At 39.8% G+C, this 19,305-nt stretch overlaps 2 protein-coding genes across 2 annotated transcripts in view; one reads left to right on the top strand and one right to left on the bottom strand.

The window, feature by feature from the left end:
• The window catches only part of ppil2 (peptidylprolyl isomerase (cyclophilin)-like 2), a 39,331-nt gene extending 31,276 nt beyond the window's left edge, over positions 1 to 8,055 (top strand). Inside the window, exons 17-20 of the mRNA XM_085786241.1 lie at positions 1,569 to 1,641; positions 2,831 to 2,893; positions 5,830 to 5,972; positions 7,795 to 8,055. Of these exons, the coding sequence (XP_085642367.1) occupies positions 1,569 to 1,641; positions 2,831 to 2,893; positions 5,830 to 5,972; positions 7,795 to 7,900 (385 nt within the window). The 3' untranslated portion in view covers positions 7,901 to 8,055. The remainder of the gene's footprint in view (positions 1 to 1,568; positions 1,642 to 2,830; positions 2,894 to 5,829; positions 5,973 to 7,794) is intronic.
• Positions 1 to 19,305, bottom strand: part of LOC146981176 (nuclear factor 7, brain-like) — a 454,853-nt gene that overhangs the window by 114,941 nt on the left and 320,607 nt on the right. The window lies entirely within an intron of this gene.

A 19,305-nucleotide genomic window follows, 5' to 3' on the forward strand; every position in this document is an offset into this window, starting at 1 on the left:
TGTCCTCATCAATGATATCGTGCTATTCTACAGTCAGCATGAAATATATCAGATAAACATTTAAGTACCAAAAACTGCAATTCCTCCGATGGCCACTTGAGTCCGAGAGATTCTCATGTTAAAGGGGAACTATGCAAGTCCGGTCGCTTTTCCGCTGTTTTGGTTACGCTCCTCTCGCCCATGTGCATTTGTTTACAACAAAAAATCAATCAGTAGAGCGGTACATAACGTTATATATCATATACGATGTTATGACGTGTATATTTGTGTAGTCTTATCTGTCATAAACAAAAGATTACGGGTTGCAGGGCACGTTTGTGTCATGGTGCCACAGAGACGAGGGCTGGACACTTGCAAAGTTGGTTTTCAGCCAAGAGACGCTATAGGTGGAAGGCAGAGAGCCTCCGATCTCTCTCGTAACAAGTTACAAGTCATTTATTTAACCATCACAATTACTCTGAAGTTGTTTAATTAAGGTTCAAATGTAACATAGTTAAGCTAATTATCCTGCATAGTTCCTCTTTAACAGCAGAAATAAACGCTTTCGTCAGTGTATGTTCACGTCTGCTCCACACATGCCCCTCCCCCTTTACTCATTTTTGGATGAGCTGGGAGTCGGGGGCGGAGTCAGGAGCAGCCTAGATGGCGACAGTGGAGCAGCTCCCTCTGAGTGTGTGTGGGGCTTTTAACTCTCTACATGGAAACAAGGAGACCCCACAGGAGCAGCTGGACAAAGAGTTTACAGTTTAAAGAGCAAAAGTGAGAGCGACTTCTGAAACCTCTGTGCAGCAGCAGGGGAGTTGCTAACAGGTTTCCTCTCGGCCTCTGACTGACTGACCGTGTTTTCTCTGCTCTGTTGTTTACACCACCAGGCCAAAAAGTGCTGATAACAAACAAACACTGTAAAACTCATGTTCTCTGAACTGCAAAGTCCCTCAGCCGTGAAATGACGTACTCGTTATATGAGAAGTAAAACATTATAGGGGGAGTTCGTTCTGATCCCCCATTGGAAAGCAATGAAAACCTTGTTAACTTCAAGTTGTTTGAATTCGATTTTTAATAGCTCAGTTGCAACTCTGCATCTCTAAAATGCTGAAAGTGACCGTGTGCTATCATTTTATATTAATTAACAGTGTAAGATGTGAGAAGAACAACTTTATAGCAACTTTCAGCTCATTGTTTACCAGTTTAACAGCAGACCTCATAATTACCTCATAATTTATTGTGGAGATTTCCTGATTGATTGGTTGCCATAGATCAGAATTACTGCCTCTATTCACCGGTCACCTGTGGTTAATGGTGTTTAATCTCATTACACAGCTGAAAACAGTTGGATTTTATTTTATCTTAATGTTGATGACATTTTTATTTACTTTCTTGCAAGTAATTAAAAATAATTAATGAGATTTGACTCTGGATTTGGTAAAAATGTTGATCAAAGCGATCAGGGACCCGGATGGGGAATGTTTCTTTTCCTCTCGTGTAGATATATAGTTTATAAATGACAATTTATCAAAGGTTTAATTAAAGGATCTTTTACTTTTCTATTTTTTATTTTGTTTTTGCAGGGTTGTTGGTGGATTTGAAGCTCTCACAGCCATGGAGAACGTGGAGAGTGATCCCAAAACAGACAAACCAAAGGTAGGATTCATGGGCGTTTTAAGGCCTCAGTTGGCTGAAACAGGATTTAATTTAAGCAGCCACCTCTTCTACAGAGACGTTGTACGAAGGAAGTCTCATACATACATGAGTCAGTGATAAATAAGGGTTGGCAAGATGAGCAATTCATGAATTTTCTTTAAAAAGTGTTGTAAAAGCTTGCATCAAATTTGTTAAAATGTGCATTTTGTAGTTATTTTGGTTTTTATGTCTTTTGAAATTACATTTGAACCTGAACAAAAGTAAGACTGAGGTTATGCAGGTTACCTCTATTCTGAGTGACCCCTAGGTTTAGCGAACTAAGTCAATATTGCACTAAAAATTTACATTACAATGGTACAATGGTAAAAGTACACTAAAGCAATATAGCACTAAAATGTAAATCCAACAACAAAGTTACAGTATGCATTTCATAAATGTTGCACAAAAGTGACAATGGTAATGTTGATAGGCGTCTTTTTGTTTTTGCTTTTAGTTGTTCTACGATGGATATGTAAAATTAGTATACATATTATCCCACCGGTCACGATTGTGGCCGACTATAAAACACACTTTTTCTCCTATTTTTCCATGAATATTTTTTAAAAATAATGATTGATTATTTCAAAGGTTTGCAAATGGCACATGATTTGGATATCTTCATGTCTGGGAAAAATTTGGGATTAAATGGGATCAAAAGTGAGAAATAATTCACTACAAGTTTAACTTTCATGATCTTTAATATGAAGTTCAGGAAGTTGCAGAGAGCGACAGTGGAGAAAGTTTAAGTTCCTGCATCACAAACATTAAAGGCGATGTAGAGGACGAGGCAGAGCCGTTGAGCCCTGACAGTATTTCGACCTTTATGTGGATCATTTTAAAGATCAGGCGTTCAGATTTAGAAATGACGCAGGGCTGTGTGAGAGAGAAGGGGAAAAAAAGCCAATGACGAGCTCAGTTCAGTCTGTTTGATCATTTCATTATCCTGAATTACAGCAAAACAACAAATGTAGTTTAAAGATTTTTCACTCACACCTTGTTGTCTTGTTTCCCTCGTTCCAAATATGACCATATTTCCCAACCGCGAGCAGAAAATTGTATTAGATACAGTTTGATTGATATTTTAAATCATTTACACATCATTTACCGTAGTTTCTATCATGATTGTTTTCTCTTTGATTCTGTTTCACAGTCGGAGATAAAGATCCTCAGCACCAGTGTGTTCGTGGACCCATACGAAGAGGCTGACGCTCAGGTTTGTGTCTGTCTGTTTCCAATAATAGGTTTATAATAAAAAAAATTGTTGTTTTTATGCCTCCACCACGCTGCTGCTGCTGCTGCTGCTGTCGATGATGATGACGTCCAGTTTTGTCTCTACCAGACGCTGAGAGAAAAACAAACTTGGACTCAAGGATGAACTGTTCATGATTCATCTCGAGCTTTGAATTCACACAGGAATTATAAAACAGTTTAAGTCAAATCTGTCTAGAAGGACAGACAGGACATTTTGTGGCCGAATGTTACAAAAGTTACAAAATCAACCTCTGGTCAGTTGTTTGACGCTGTAACTCAGGAACAAGATCAGCGTGATGATCAGACTTCCTACAACGTGATCAGTTTTAAAGAGGAGCTATGCAGGATTTTTATCTTAATCTTATGCTACATTTTTACCTTTTTATTAAGCAGCTCCAGAGTCCTAGTGCTGGTTAAATCAATGAGTTGTAACTAGTTCCAGGGAGAATGGAGGCTCTCTGCCTTGGCTGAAAACACAACCTTGTTAAGTTAGTTCACCCAAAATTCAAATTTAGAAATGATGAGATATTAAGAAAAAATAATTAAGAACTTTACTATGCTAATACTAGATTGCTAGTTAGGTTAGTGTAATAAGATATTTGAGCTAGCTGACAGCTCCTGTTAACTTAAAGGGATACTTCACCCGAAATTCAAATTTCACCCATTATCTACTCACCCTCATGTCAACTAAGGGCTGGGAGAAGTTTCAGAGTCCTCCGTGCCTTCTCTGAGTTACAGCGGGGCTCCGTGCAGCACTGCATGTCCATATGACGGTAGCGAACGGGGCTCACTTTTCTTCGTCCAAAAAGACACACCAAAAAACATCCAAATACCTCCATAGTGCTCGTCTGTAATGTCCCTCCTGTATTGAAGCCCCAACATGAGAAATTGTTCCAAAAAAATTAAATAAGTCTATATTTTAAGCTTGTGGAAGCTCCCAGTGTCTCAGTTCACTGCTTTGCCTGTGTCAGTGCAATTTGCACTGCCACCCAGTTCACAGCTCCGCAAATCGCGCGAGATTCCGGCAGAGCAACACTGGGAGCTTCCGCTACAAACAAGCTTAAAGGTTCATGAGGCAGGATTTGTGAAGAAATGCACATGGCGTTTTAAGTTTTTTACTGCTAATGGACGATGAAGCGTTCAAAACCAAAAAGAATGAGCACACTCGCGTATCTCTCTGTTGCCTTGAACAGGCTGTGTGCTGCATAATGCGCTGCAGTTCTGGGTCCGAATTTCCCGCGCTGTCCGCGGATGTGACGTCAAATGACGCTGCATGCGCGTCCTCGACAGCTTTGGCTTTCCACCGCTTGTGACCAGCGGCGGTCGGTGGATGTCTTGCAGCCTGAACAGTTATGTGAGCAGCGAGTAGAGAAATAACGTCACTTTCTTACATTTTAATATTTTTTCATGCGAGAAAGTGACAGTTTAGATTCCCAATCTGTTATCAGTTTATCCAAATAACGTCTGTAAGTAGATTTGCTCCGACATTTTTCGGAGGAGTGCAGAGCCACACACACGCAGCAGCAGCAGCGGCTCGTCACAGAGGCTGCAGCCGGGGAGCTGAGCTCATCGGCCGGGCAACAGCTGTCCTCCTCCCAGGGAAGAAAACGAGCCGAGTAACTTCCCCACAGGTTTTTAGAGGTTTTCTGCCGGCTGGTTGAATTGTTTTTAGGAGATAAATGCTGGTCTCATTGATGAAATCTAACAGTGGCACTGTGGCAGTCGCATTAGTTCATTTGAATGAAAAGTGAAGCTTCAGGTGTGTGTGTGAGCAGCGCAGCCTTGGGGCTCTGTACGTACAAAAATCACCATATTTAGGCTACTTCAATAAATAAATAAATAGTTTTACAATGAGCCGATGGATTCATCCGTGGTCAGTTTATCCAAACAACGCCTGTAAGGAAATTCTCCGACGTGTTCGGTGTGCTGACCTGATGCCTGGGCGGTCAACCTCCGGGTGTTGCGGTAAATTGAGCACTGTACAATGAGCGCGGCACGGCGCATTTACTGTTTATTAACAGCCAAGCGCGACGTGTATGTGTGTGTGGTGAGAGAGACAGCAGGGAGAGGGGCTGACTGGCAGAGATGAGAGATAGTGAAAGCTGTTCTTTTTTTCTGTGAGAGACTGCTGCGGCGGACCCAAACGAAACTGTGGCGGCTGATTAATGGAAAACACTGGTATAGTAACGTTACGCCGTTTCCAATTCAGCCACAGTGTCACTGTCACAGCATCAGCTGCTGCTGTGGAGAGTTGATGCGCGCTCCCGCACCAGTTTGGCTGATGGCTGCAGTAACCCTGACGGCCGCTACGGCCGTTGTATCGCTAATGAGTTTTATTCCTTGATCCTGCCTCAAGCTCCTTTAAAATATAGACTTATCTAATTTTTTTCGGAACAATTTCTCATGTTGGGGCTTCAATACAAGAGGGACATTACAGACGAGCACTATGGAGGTATTTGGATGTTTTTTGGTGTGTCTTTTTGGACGAAGAAAAGTGAGCTCCGTTCGCAACCGTCATATGGACATGCAGTGCTGCACGGAGCCCCGCTGTAACTCAGAGAAGCCACGGAGGACTCTGAAACTTCTCCCAGCCCTTAGTCCACATGAGGGGGAGTAGATAATGAGTGAAATTTGAATTTTGGGTGAACTATCCCTTAAGGCTGATTTATTGTTTCTGTGTGGAAAATCAATCAATTTAGCCTAATCAGATTTGTTATCTGTTGGCCGACCGATTAATTTAATCAAATGAATTCAGAAGTGTCAGAATAAAGATTTTGTCCAGTGTCCGATGAGGAGATTTGAAACGATGAAAATGTCACTCCAGAAAAGACAATTGACCTGTATCTGTATTCGATCTGGATTCACCTGGTTTGTGTTTTATTTTTTATTTTTTTTCAGATTGTGGCCGAGCGAGAGAAGGAGCTGCAGAAGCAGGAGGAGGAGCGGCAGCAGGCCAGCGTCTCCCTGAAGAAAGCCAAGGAGGCTCAGGCGCCCAAGACCTTCAAAGAGGGCGTGGGGAAATACATCAATCCTGCATCAGCGTAAGAACACACCACACACACACACACACACATCCTCATTTGCCATTCAACAAACAGCACTCTCTCTCTCTCTCCTCTGCTTTTTAAAGTAGTAGTGACTCATCCAGGGGCTTCGCTGTGACGTATATATAAATAAAAGCTGCATGTGCACAAAACCCCGAAGTTGAAGAACATTGTTTCTGCTTTGTTTGCAGAATGTGGATTTAAAAAAGAAAAAAAAAAAGAAAAGAAAGTTTTGCTGGCCTCCACACAAACCGCATTAAATGCTTTCACACAGCGACCTGAGAAGAAACAATACAGTAATGAATGGGTGATAAAACATTATTACACAGCAGCACAAAAAAATGAGCAGAGACATCATGTGCAAAATGCCAATTACAGAGAAGATTACCCTCCTTTTCCCCCCGCGGGGAGGATTCAGGTTTATTATCCAGAGCATATTTCTATTCAGTTTATGTACATTGCCTTGGATTTTCTAATATCACAAAATATTTCTCTTTAGTTTCAGCTTTATGTCTGGGTGATAATGTGCAGTCAACATGGTCGGGCCAATCAGATATCAAACATAAAGAGATTAAACCATTAGACTCTTTTCCTTTTGCACTACTAAAATTCAGCCGTATTTGGCTTTTAAGGTGGTTTATGGTTTTGTGGTGGAATTCATTCCTGCTGTTTTTTCCGCTGCTCCATCATGTCAAACTTTGAGGCAGAAAACAGTTCAGTAAAAGTGAAATAAAAACAATAATTTACTTCACGTGATGAGTGAATCTGTAGCATTTCGAAAGGAGAAATTGAAATGACAGTCGTTAAAAGTCAATCAGCAGCTCAGAGTGAAATGCACACAAGTTTTCTGAAAGCAGATCATTAGGTTAAAATGATAAAAGTCTGTTTTGCGTACAAGTAGATGAGCTCTGTACAGTGATGAATATACAATAATAATATCACTGAACTCTTGATTTTCTGTTTTTTCCAGTTTCTTTTAGCTCGTTGTTTCTATTTCCCCCAAAAAGCACACTGATCTGTTTACTGTTAAAGGGATAGTTCAACATTTTGGCAAATTGGCCCATTGCCATAATCCCTATAGTCATAGCAGTAGGTTCGTTACCTTTAATTGTCGGTGCAAGCTATTTTTAGAACGGTGGAGCAGAGACACAAGCTGCTCAGAGCTACGCTACCGAGGCTCATAGGATCTTGGTTTCCCTCATCAAACTCATCAAATACACAATCCAACAACTCCAAAACGCTCTGGTGGACAAGTTGTGACCTGCACATTCACCACGCTGTGAGATAATAACAGAACGTTACCAGACAGAGTTGTTTTAGAGGTAAATACAGAGACTGCTTGCTGAAAAACTGTCCTTGAAGGCAACGTGCATCAGTGGTTTTGCATGAATTTAATTGAATTTAATGACAAAAGTTGTTAGTCGTGTTTCTGAAGAAGGGATTTATAAAGCAAGTCATGCTTCCATCCAGTCAGGTGAAGGTAAAAGGCTCCAGCTGAAGTAATAACCTCATGTACATTCATTCATGTCGTTGAGAAGGAGGCGTTTTGTTTACTGTTGAATAGAAAAGGAAAAACTGAGAGGCTGAGATACTGTGTACACACACACACACACACACACACAAAGACACTAAACAAGAGAAAAGAGTTGTGCGGGCGTAATTCAGAAAAAAAACGAGAGGAGATCAGAGAAAACTCACAATCTACAAGTCACCCACACCTCTCTGCGAGGAAACGGCGGATTGATTGTGAAAAGTCCTGTGTGTTGATATCCCCGTCCTCCTCTTCCTCCTCCTCCTCCTCCTCCTTCTCTTCTTTCAGAAAACGCCCGGTGCCTGAAGATGAAAGCGGACCGTCCACCAGCGGAGCAGCAACCGCTAAGAAGTCCAAAGGCAAGACCGGCTTCGGAGACTTCAGCTCCTGGTAGCGGCGGTGAACTTTCACTGGCAAAACAATTTTTAATTTCATTCACACTTTGATTTATTCCTTTTTTTTATATATATATACTGTATATTGTTTATCATCTCTGAGTAGTGTCAGTGTTGGTGAGACTTTGAATTAAAGCTACTTTTTTTTTTCCCCCTCAAAGACGCTGCGATCATATCATTTCATTTCCTCTTCCACAGTGTGATAATCAATTTTGTGCATTGGCAAAGTTTTGTTTGCGAAGGAAGTAGCAGTGTAAAAGACCTCAGCGCTTATTATTATTATTAAGAGAAAACACTACTCAGTGTAAGAAGTAATTCATCTTATCTCCATCATCCAAGACAGTCTGATCAATATTTGGGCTAAAACCGTCTGATTGATAATCTTTGGTCTTTGGGCGCTTTCAATCGATGTTTTTCAGAATTTGTGAAGATGATTAAAAACACCAGTCTGACTGAAGAGAGAGGAGAGGCTTTAGGATGTAAAAAAAGGTTTTATTTTCTGGTAAATAATGAGAACATGCAGCCTGGACTGGAGACACTTCGGCTTCTGGCTCGACTCCCGGGTGTTTTAATGGATGTGCTCGTCACTTCACAAGAAGCTCCACTTATAGATTTTATCCAAGTCGAGGTGGATGAAAAATTAATCTCAGGATTGGTCGCTTCACGTCGTCCAGCGTGGTGGTCGCGTCAGGACACACTCTGTTTTCTCTTCACCTCACGTAAACCTGTATTGTTCTTTTTTTTTTTTTTCCCTGAGCAGTCGGATTGTTTCAGCAGCACAAAGAGTTCATTGATGGATGTTTGTTTTCTTATCTTTCATTCAGCGTCACTGAGCTTTAAAAAAAAAAAAGAAAGAAAGAAAGAAAAGGGGTAAAAAAAAAAAAAAGTGAGACAAAATCATCTGAAAGTGCTTTCAATTTTCCACTTTCAATGAGGGAAATTGTGCCATTGTTGTTTCTCACTGTGGCTGTGATTGTTGCATTGATTGTTACATTTATAGTCAGGTCTGTGTTGAACCAGCATCACGTCACTATAAATAAAAACACTCACGTCCAAGCTGTTGGTCCTGTCGCTGCAAGAATAAAAAATTTAGTCTGCTACATTTGTTTATTTATTTATTTATTTTTTGTAATAATGTAGGAAAAGAAAGTAGAAAAACATGAACTCATTGGATTTTAGGTTTCTGGGTACAATTTGCTTTGCTTTTCTTTTCTTTTTTTAATTCTGATTTTTTTGTCCGAGTGGATTTTTTCAGGACTAAGGTCACATTACACTTTTTTAAATCTTTGAATTAAGTTTTTTTCTTTTATTAATTCTGACTTCACTTTTTCAGAATTGAATTAATTATTTATCTTCTCTGATTTTTTCATTTAAGGCCACATTACTTTTTTTTTTTTACTTTTTAATTAAGGATCAATTATTAAACATGTCTGGCTTTTTTTCCTCATGAGAATTTTAATGTTTTTTAAAGGGACAACGAGGAGTTTCGGAGTGTTTTCACACTACATTTCCCACGAGCCTCCGCACGCACGGTGAAATCCTTGGACCGGTGCAATACGGACGAAAGCGAAAACATTTGCCAAGAATGTTTTCATTAATCAAGAACGGAGATTCAAAGACGATCAGATACCGTCGTAAACGGCGATTCGGCAGCGTTATTCCCATGCCAGGAAACTAAAAGTAGGAAATACTGGGCGAGTCGACCACTAAATAATAATATCAAAATAACTAAAGACAAAACGAAAATGGACCCATTAACAAGTGGGTAACGTAGATTCATCCACATTAATGAGACTCTTTTATAACCAAAAGCAAACTCCTCTGGGTCTCTTTTTAAAAAACATCACTCCCCTTTAAAATAAAATACATAAAAACAGCTGGTACTCAGAACAGAAAATCTAAAATTGTTCATCTGAAAGTTGAATCAACAAATCTGCAGCTGATGTTTTTTGCAAACGAGGCTTTTTAATTGCATGAATCTGTGTGGGAGCTTCCTCTTTGAGAACCTGGTGGCTCCGGTTGGTGAGACGATGGCTGTGGTGATCGCACCCTTGTGTCACATAACCCATAATTTATTGGATGCTTGGTTACGGCTCTAATGCTTCTCTCCACTTCAGCCTCATTATTTAGCTGTGCTCTGAATACACTCCTGAGTGTCCTCCTCAGCGGCTCGCCTCGGAGAGGTGGAAGCCGTGAAAGTGAAAAAACGGACGGTTGCCCTCCAAAACTGAAGCTCCCGACCTACAACGTTGCGTTACCCTCTTCACACCTGCAGCGCTAAAACCAGACATGGTGCAGGGAGCTGGTGCTGTCAGTGCAGCAGCTGGAGATGGACTCAGACACTGAAGTTGCTCCGTCAATGAATAATTGAGGTGTGTGGTGGTTTTGTAGGTGGGTGATTTGAAACGAGGGGAGTCGCAAGTAAACAGTAACTTTAGACTGTACGTTTCTCACATAATATACTCTAGCGCAAGCACAACGTAATGAGTCCAGACAACAACAACAACCTCGCTCGTCTGTCCTATGTTTGTGTTTGTGTTTGTGATGCTTTTACAAACTGTTTTGTAGTAGGGCCAAACTCTGATGTAACGTGCACAGTATTTTAAAGGTAGTATAATGTGTAGGAATTCCCCCCATCTAGCGGTGCGGTTGCATATCAGAACCATAGACTGTAAAAAGAATGGACGTAGCGTCCGTGACGTCACCCATTGGTTTTGGGGAGTCGTTTTTGTGACTCAAATATGGCGGCCTGAACAGCGCCATGTTGGATTGGCCGGCCGAGATCCCGCCCACTGGCCTCGAAGCAGCCTGTCCACGGAGCTGCTCGGACCTGTCGCTCAACGTTTCCGCGCCCTGATTGGCCAGAATTTTAACCTAATAACAGTAAAACTATAGAGTTAAAAAAAAATTCACCCCCCTCAGAGTGTGTGCGGGGGTAGAAACTATCGATTGAGACGAAAAAACGTTCTGACACCAGGCTTTTAACATGTTTACTGAGGATGTAAAGTCGGCGATTTTAACATGGGGGTCTATGGGGAATGCTCCCTTCTGACACCAGCCCCCAGAGGAATCCGAGCGGATTGCAGTTTTTTGAACGCGGAAGTGAGCTTCACTTCTCAGACCGACAACTGCCCCCTTGATCAGAACGTATTCTTGATGTTGCATTCACGTGAAATCGGGCAGACGTCAGACAGACAACAGACGCTGCATGTAACAGGATAAACAAGCGTCTTTGTAAACAAGTGGTCCGCCAGCACGAGGCAAAACAATACAGGCGTGACAATATGTTGTCATGGTGATGTCGTATTGTTTACCTGAATCACGTTTTACCGTCTTTCTCTTGTGGAGTAAAATGACATCCGGTTGGTTTGCCGACGGCCGTCTGCCTGACTGCACCTGAATGCAACACCAGTGCCTCCGTCCTTCCTCACACTACACAGTGGTGACAGTTTTAACAGGCCGAGCCGACAGCTCCGCTGAGTTTCCGTGGTTACCTACGGTCACGCTGCCACTCAACGTAAAAAAAATGGCGATGCAACATGGCCGCCTCGGTTCGGTGCATCGCCCACTTATGTATTTGTAACGACTTGTAACAACTCATTCTAATGTACGAGAAAGCTTTCATTTGTATGTGGGTGTGATTCGACTTCGACTGAAATACGTATTTATGAAAGCAATATTTGATTTTTGCTAATAAAAAGCCAAATAAGTTACACACTGGGGCTTTAAATATGAAAGTTATTCTTGGTTTTGGAAACAAGAGTTTATATCCCAAAAGCAAAAGTGTTATTTTACCATGTGCAATATTTTTAGTTAGTTTAGTTATGATTTATTATTATGGTGGCACAGTGGTACAGTGGCTCTAGGTTTAAAACCTTCAACCTTTCTGTGTGTTTTCTCTTCTGCCTCCTCCCACAGTGCAACGACACAAACACTAGGTTAATTGGTTAATTGGTTTATTGGCGAATCAGTAGCTTGACTCTATTCTGATTTTAATCTCCGGTGTCTGAGGTCAGATGGGATTGTCTTGGATGGATTTTTGTGTTGGCTATTAGAAATGTTCTCATTAATTTGAAACATTAATTAGTTTCATTGTCCGGTTTGTGCCTGAGGTTTGTGCCTGAGGTGCGCTGTTCAGCAGGGAAACATGATTTTTCTTTGTCCACCTGAATATTCATAGTGAAATGTTTCTATTTACAATTCAATGGAAAAATCCTGTGAGAACAAGCACAAACTTCACTTTAATTATCAGGCCTGAACAAGTCAACACCCCTGACAGTTGATTTGTGATCTTTTCGAAACAGTTTATTTGACTCAACAGGAAAATTAAACTTTTTCCTATTTAACCAAATTAATCTCAATGCTGTAGCTAACGATGGTTATGAAGAAAAGTAACACGGATATATGTAGCATTAATGTTTTAATGTCTAAATTTAATGAGCTGAATCTATAAAAAACCAAAATCAAATGTCAGAAAAGTTATTATTAATTTAGGCATTAAATGATTTAAGACTTAATTAGCACAACTGGTCATTTGTTTAAAATATAAATGACGGTGGTTGTTGCAGCAGCCTTTTTGCCCTTGTCCACTTCTCTTTGCAGCTTCTTGGTTGTAAGTTTTAAGTTTAATTTATTTTTCGTCCCTAAACACAGAGACACACAGCACTTCTGCTTGACTGGCTGTTTTCCAGAAGGATTAAAACTTCAAGTGCCAGCTTCTTTCTTTTCTTTTTTTTTTTTGTGCATTACCAAAGATAAGTGTGTTTGTTGTGGTGTCCTGATGCTGTTTTTAAAAGTTTGTTTTTCCATTCCCCCCTCTCACTCGAAGACCCATAAAGATGTGGTTTATATTTGTGGGAGGGATAAACTTAGGAGCAGCCATTTATGTGATGAACTGTTGGGAGAGTTTGTATTAACCAAACTAGATAGAACAAGTTTATGTGCAAGCTTTTTAGAGGTGAAGCCGGACAGATTTTGTTTCCTTCCGACAGAGTAAAATGACTATTAGTATTTGCTATTGATGGCTCTGATAGAAGAATCTGACAGATGTTTACAGTGAAAGCAGTTGTTTGCAATCATGTACACAGTTATTTTATGTGAGGCTCATCATCATTGGTCCTGTTTGGATCCGGTTTTATCTCATATACTATATATATATATTTTTTAAAAAGGCCAAGTAGAGGACACACTCCTAATAAAGTCATCACCCCACTGCTTCAGTGCTGTAATAAAAAATGAGCAGAAATCTCCACGTGCATAAAATCCTAATGTGAATCAGTGCACATCATCATCACCATCATCATCATCTCCCAACTCCAGTTCTCACTGCTTTTTTATATATATATATATATATTTTTTTTTTTTTCAGTCCTCGCTTTGAAGTCGGCCATTGAGAATAGACATGAGCAGAGATCCTGTAGGGGAAGAAGAGAGTGGGTGTTTTGCTGTGTGGAGTTACTCAGCGGTCAGCGTCGTACGAGCTCAGCATCTTCTTCCCCCAGAGTTGTAGAAATCCAGAGTGTAACCATTACCTCACTTTTATGTATCTAATGCTTCACTGCCGGTGTTGATGCAGGACTTTGTTTACTATGTTTTAAATAATCCCACCACCAATGGTGAATTGAGGCTTTAGCGTCCCAATCCTTCTTTTTTTTATCTTCTGCCACTTAAGCATTAAAAGAAAACAGGCTAAATTACTTACACAGTTGGTTTTGGCTCAGGAGAATCCCCTGCAGAGGGATTAAAACATGTAGATATGACATTATCTTTAACCTTTACTATCTAGGGTGAAAGTATTTAGTTTTATTAATTAGAAAGGATTGCAATCCTAAAATTAAATGTTGCATATATTTGTATATATATTTTTGTCACTTTCATGTCTATCCCAAGCAAGAATGAGTTAAAAAGCAAAAAGTACAGTATTTATGTACACAGTTAGAAGCAGTGCAGTTTAGCAACACACAGTTACAGCAAAATTAAGAGTTATGTTTCCAGTTTTACTTCATATTTTATAACAAAACTTGTCAGAAACTGCACATAATTTTGTATATTTGTCTGTTTTTACCTGACATAAATACATTATGTTGTCTCTACTTTAAGTCTGTTTTTACATCTGCGGATATATAAAAAGACTGTTGATAGATGCATTTGCTTGCAGTAGTCGTCTACAGCCTTCAATTAGACCATATTCATCCGTACTGTCAACAGATTATGTTAAAACGGGGGAATAACATCATTTCTCTCAGCTGTGAGTTTGGCTAAAACGGCCTGGTTTTTATAGAGATGTTCCCTCCGGAGGCCAAACAAAACCTCCAACCTTCAGTCTTACCACCAGCCCCTGGGGGACCTGCTGTCAACACAAGTGTTCAGGGCCTTTTTATATCTCACCCTCTTTAAAATTACAACCATCAGCTGTCTGTCTGCTTTCATTTCAGCCCTCCTCCATTTTATATGCAGCAACCATTTCCCTGAAATTGTTCCGAAAGTAATAGAGATCACTTGTTACTTTTGAAGACAAGGAAATGAATCACCCATCCTGGAAAAGGAGGTAATCCGTGACTCTCCACACTCCCTTCCTCTCTCTGCACCGCACCAAGGGCAAAGGGTTTATTTTTGCTACATCTGAGCTGTAGCTTTTTAATCTAAAACATTCATGATGTTACACAGTCCAGAGAGAGTTGCTGAAGTGAGCCACAGAAACTCTCCCCCCTATCAGAAAAGCTCCTATATACAGACACTTTTGTGGATTATGTGCTTGTGGAAAAAAATCGGTCCTCCTGAGTCGTTTGCAGTTCAGTTAAACGTTTTTAACTGCAGTAGGCTATCATATCGTGATCTGATTATGGCACAACACCTGAATTCTGCTGATATGAGGTTATATTTGTGATAAAGCTTTACAGTTGAGGGGATAAAAGTAGAAAAACAAGCGGCGACACAATTTCCAAAACCAACAGTTTTATGAAGCCGAATTGTGGTGCCCTATTGATTTTTTTTTAGCAAAGGCACTTTTGTTTTGTTTGATTTTCTCCTGGTCCACCGTCAACATGACTTTCAATCGTTTTTACATCTGAGCCCATTTTGATGTGAACAGAAACTCAGCTAATATAGAAATACCATTGCACAAACTGACGTTACTAGCATGCTAACACTTTGTCAGATAGTTCAGATGTATCATTTTAGAAAGTACCATTATTAACCATTGTGGTAACAACTCTATAGAAAAAGTTGTAGCTATTCATAGGCTACAATTTCAAGTAGGCTATACTAAGATTAGTGAGCTAGTCTTATCTACCAGTGAAGTTGGCTTGGTTGGTTTTAATTTTTAAGTAACCACTCATTAGCTCACTGATACTAGCCTATAACTTTCAGTATTAGTAGGTAAAAATGTGCATTTTTCAATGGGAGTCAATGGACCCAAGCAGGAGAACAGGTCCCATGGTGCATTTTGAGGTGAAGAGTGACCTCTCTGCATACTACCAAGGTTATAGCATGATCACAGCCAAAATGACAAATGAAACTGTGGAGGGTCCAAAAATGGGCCCAACTAAGGGTTAAGTTAATCAGCTAGCTCAAATATCTCATCACACTAACCTAACTAGCAATCTATTACTAGCATAGTAAAGTTCTTAATTTATTTTTAATAATTTTTCATAATATCTCATCATTTCTATGTAGAAAATTAAGCTAACTGCCATTGTAGTAAGATAATGTTGCACCAATGCGTAGCAGGTTCCTGAAAATATTGATCTAATATATATATATATTATATATTTTTTATATATAACCTTTAAATGTGTTACAGGCTATGTGTCATGTAAAATATGTGACAAACCAACAAGTATCGATGTAAAGGCCTATTTGTCTCTATTGTATTCCAGAAGTTTATAAACCATTTTGACATTTTTCAGTCTGTCTTCTTGTCTTTGATCCAAGTCTCTTTTTTGTAACTTCACATTTAACTGGTGGAAAAAAAAAAAAGTCTGTTGCAGAGATGGGACTGAATTGTAAGTGGCCTCACTGGTGCCTCGATCGTCTACTCTGAAAATGAACTTTAAATGCACTCCTGTTTGTTCCAACGCGCCTTTTTTGGGGGGGAAATTTTAACATTTCTTTTACTCGAAAGCAGAATCGGTCCTGATGCTTCGTCGGTGTCGGTGTCGCTAAGCAACAAAGGCAGCTGCTGGCTTTGTAGCTATGTTAAAAAGAGACGATCCAGGCAATTTGCTGGCTTTCAAGGGACGACATAAAAGGGGTTTGAAATTAACAATGCTGTTTTTTATCCAACTATGATATTTTACTGGCTTTTCTTTGTGACGGAGGCTGCAGAGAATTATCGAAATGGCCATGGACGTTTCTGACATAATTTACCAGACCTTTTCCAACACATCAGATGCAAGGAGATCAAACGAAAGGATCATGATTACTGTGAGAAAATTGGGCTGCTGCAGTTGTAAATGGAAATCCAAAAAAAAAAAAAAAAAGGAGAGAGATAAAAGATTAGAAACAAGAAAGCAACAAATGGAAATTTCCTCACTTAGACCTAGTGATGTCTGGCTCTGCTGCTGTGCATATACTTCACCAGTGGATGTCATTTGATTGTCTCTCTATTGTCATACCACATCAGAGGAAAAATGGTCAGACATCTTACTCATCATCCAGACAGACATTTTTTTTTTCCAATGATTCAAAAAGGTCAGGTTTTTTACAATAAACAGAGATAGAGGAGCACAAACAGATTTGTTATTGCCATTATGTAGTATTTTTATTGCATTTAATTGCACCTTAAGTAGCACTGCATGGCCAAAGTATTTGACAGGTTGGATTTGGTGTGTTTTAAAAGCTTACAGTAATATATTTTTTAGGATTATGCAAATTTTTTTGGTGGATGCAGGAGCACTAAATCCATGATAACAAACTTTGAGGGGAATATGTATTAGAAAATTAAGGCCCATAAATTTGTTTTAACAAAGCTTTTAGAGAACCGAGCTAAGTGTAGTTGACGCAATTCAGAAAATCCTTAGCCAGCATTATACGTAACGTACAGACAGTGGATTAATATGAGTTGTATTAAAGTTGTGTGGGTCAAACACACAAAACAATACGCTTTAGTACAACTTTGCAGAGCTGAGAGAAACTGCTGAGTCATGGTCGATACCTTTTAAATCCAAGTGAAGAGTTCATTTGCAAAAGCAGATAAGTGCCATTTTGAAAAAAATGAGCTGATGCTTTTGAATTATTCTTTACATAGTGTTGTTTTCAATAAAGCTTTATTTTTTTGAGTTACATCTGTTTTTGTACATCTCATCTCCTTCGTCAAAGCCACACAACTTTGGTTTGACTGATATCACCTGGTGTAAATAGTAATTAAAAAATGTTTTTAAAAAAATTAAAAAAAAATTTTAAGCAGAGTTATCTGCTTTTGTAAATGAACTCTTCAAGTGTTGATTGAAACAGTTTAAGTTTTCGTGTATATATTTCATTTTTGCACCAAATCATGTGCAGTATCAATGGTTTTACAATGTATTTTGGATTCTGATATCAAGTCTATGCACATGTGAAATGTTTTTTTAGGTCCTTATAGTCTATTTGTGATATTTTCCAAACCCCACCCATAAAGGACCTCTGGTTAAACGGTGATATTAGCAGTGATGTGGACCGGTGGCGGCGGCGGCTGCAGACAGCTGTGCCACGTCTCAGACCCCGATGTCCGCCCCTCACCTGTTCCCTTCAAACAGATAACTGCTAATGTGACAGCCTCCCTTGTTAAGTTGGTGCGTCAGCAGAAGCTCTCCACCAGACGCCCCCCCCCCTCGGATGCACATCGCTGCCATCCATGACATCACTCTCCTCCCCGCTCGTTGGGCCGAGCGTCTGCCAGTCCGACGCACCGGCCAATGGCTGCCCCCGCACGGCAGCCTGGTGGTTTTCAAATAAGGAGGGGGGGGGGGGGTCGTGGAGATGCAGTGCTGTAACCATGGCGACAGTGGATGCTGAGCACTTTCCACGACTTTGTGTGGGCAGAGTCTGAATGGGGGATGACATCACTCGGGGAGACAGGAGCAAAACAACATCTCTTTCAGTTCCTGTGTCTGTTTTTTTTTCTGCCACCGACAATAACACCAGATCTCATTTGGAGGCTGATGCAAAAGACCAAAGAAAACATTTGTTTTGTCGGACAGAAATACCTGGAAATGAAGAATGACTTCCTGCAAAACTGTTCATCTTTACATGTGATGCAGAATGTGCAAAGGTTTAAACAGCACAACTTAATGCAAGCCTGCCTTGATATTTGAGTTAGCTTTGATTGTGGGCATGTAAATATACTATATGATATATATTAAATGATACATCTTAAAGAGACATGTCACAAAAGTATATCTAAATTGTCAAAAATAATAATAATAATAAAATAAATACATTTATAAATGCACTGAAAGAATAACAATTCAGAATTTACCAAAAACTATTTGAAGCTGATGAAAGAAAATGGAAACATCTAAAGAAAAAAATTTAAATTGGTGGAAATGCTTCAATTAAAAAAAGAAAAACCTTATAAATATGCTACTAAATATAAAAATCATTGTAAACATAGTAAGTATACCCAAAATATTGAAGATATTTAAAAAATAATAATAATAATAATAAAAAAATTACAGAAATTACTGAGTATATTTGGTGGAAAAGGTGGAAAATGTAATAAATAATGGATAAAATCTTACAATATTTCAAAAAAAATTTAGATTATATAATAAATAAATCTATAAATAACATAAAGTAGAAAATCACTAAAAACTTTACATGAAAAATACTTTTGAAAACTACATTGACAGATTTGAGTCAATAGTTATAGTTATTATATAGTAAACTATAATATCTGAAATGTTACTTCTGCTTCTGCTGCAGCTCCGTGGTCTCGTGTTGCTGCTGTGGCCACATGAACCCAGTTACACCGGTTATATGAAGCCACTGGTTGTTGTTACTATGTGTTTTCTCTCTCACCATCTCCCAGGTGTAGCACAGTGTGGCACTGCCACTGTTGTTTGGATGCTGTGTGCCTCTCCCCTCCCCTCCTCTCTCCCTCTCTCCCTCTCTCCCTCTCTCCCTCTCTCCCTCTCTCCCTGGCTCTGACTCACTGCTCCGGGGATGATTTGCCGGCCCCTCCTTCACATGACATCAGAGGGCCTGAAATAGCAGCAGCATTAAAGCTTCCAGTCATGGGAGCCTGCTGCGAGGCCTGCAACCCAGGGCAGCCACTTCCAGCTGAGGAGGGGGGAGGAGGGGGAGGGAGGGACGGACCGGGGTGGAAAGAGACAGACAGAAAAAAAAAGAAAGAAAAGAACGCAAAGTGACAGAGGGGAGATATTGCAGCGATGGGAGCAAAAAGTCAAAGGGGGTCACTGTCTCG

This window comes from Trachurus japonicus, chromosome 9, assembly GCF_045865225.1.
Source record: "Trachurus japonicus isolate A0001 chromosome 9, Traja_1.0".
Taxonomy (NCBI): domain Eukaryota; kingdom Metazoa; phylum Chordata; class Actinopteri; order Carangiformes; family Carangidae; genus Trachurus; species Trachurus japonicus.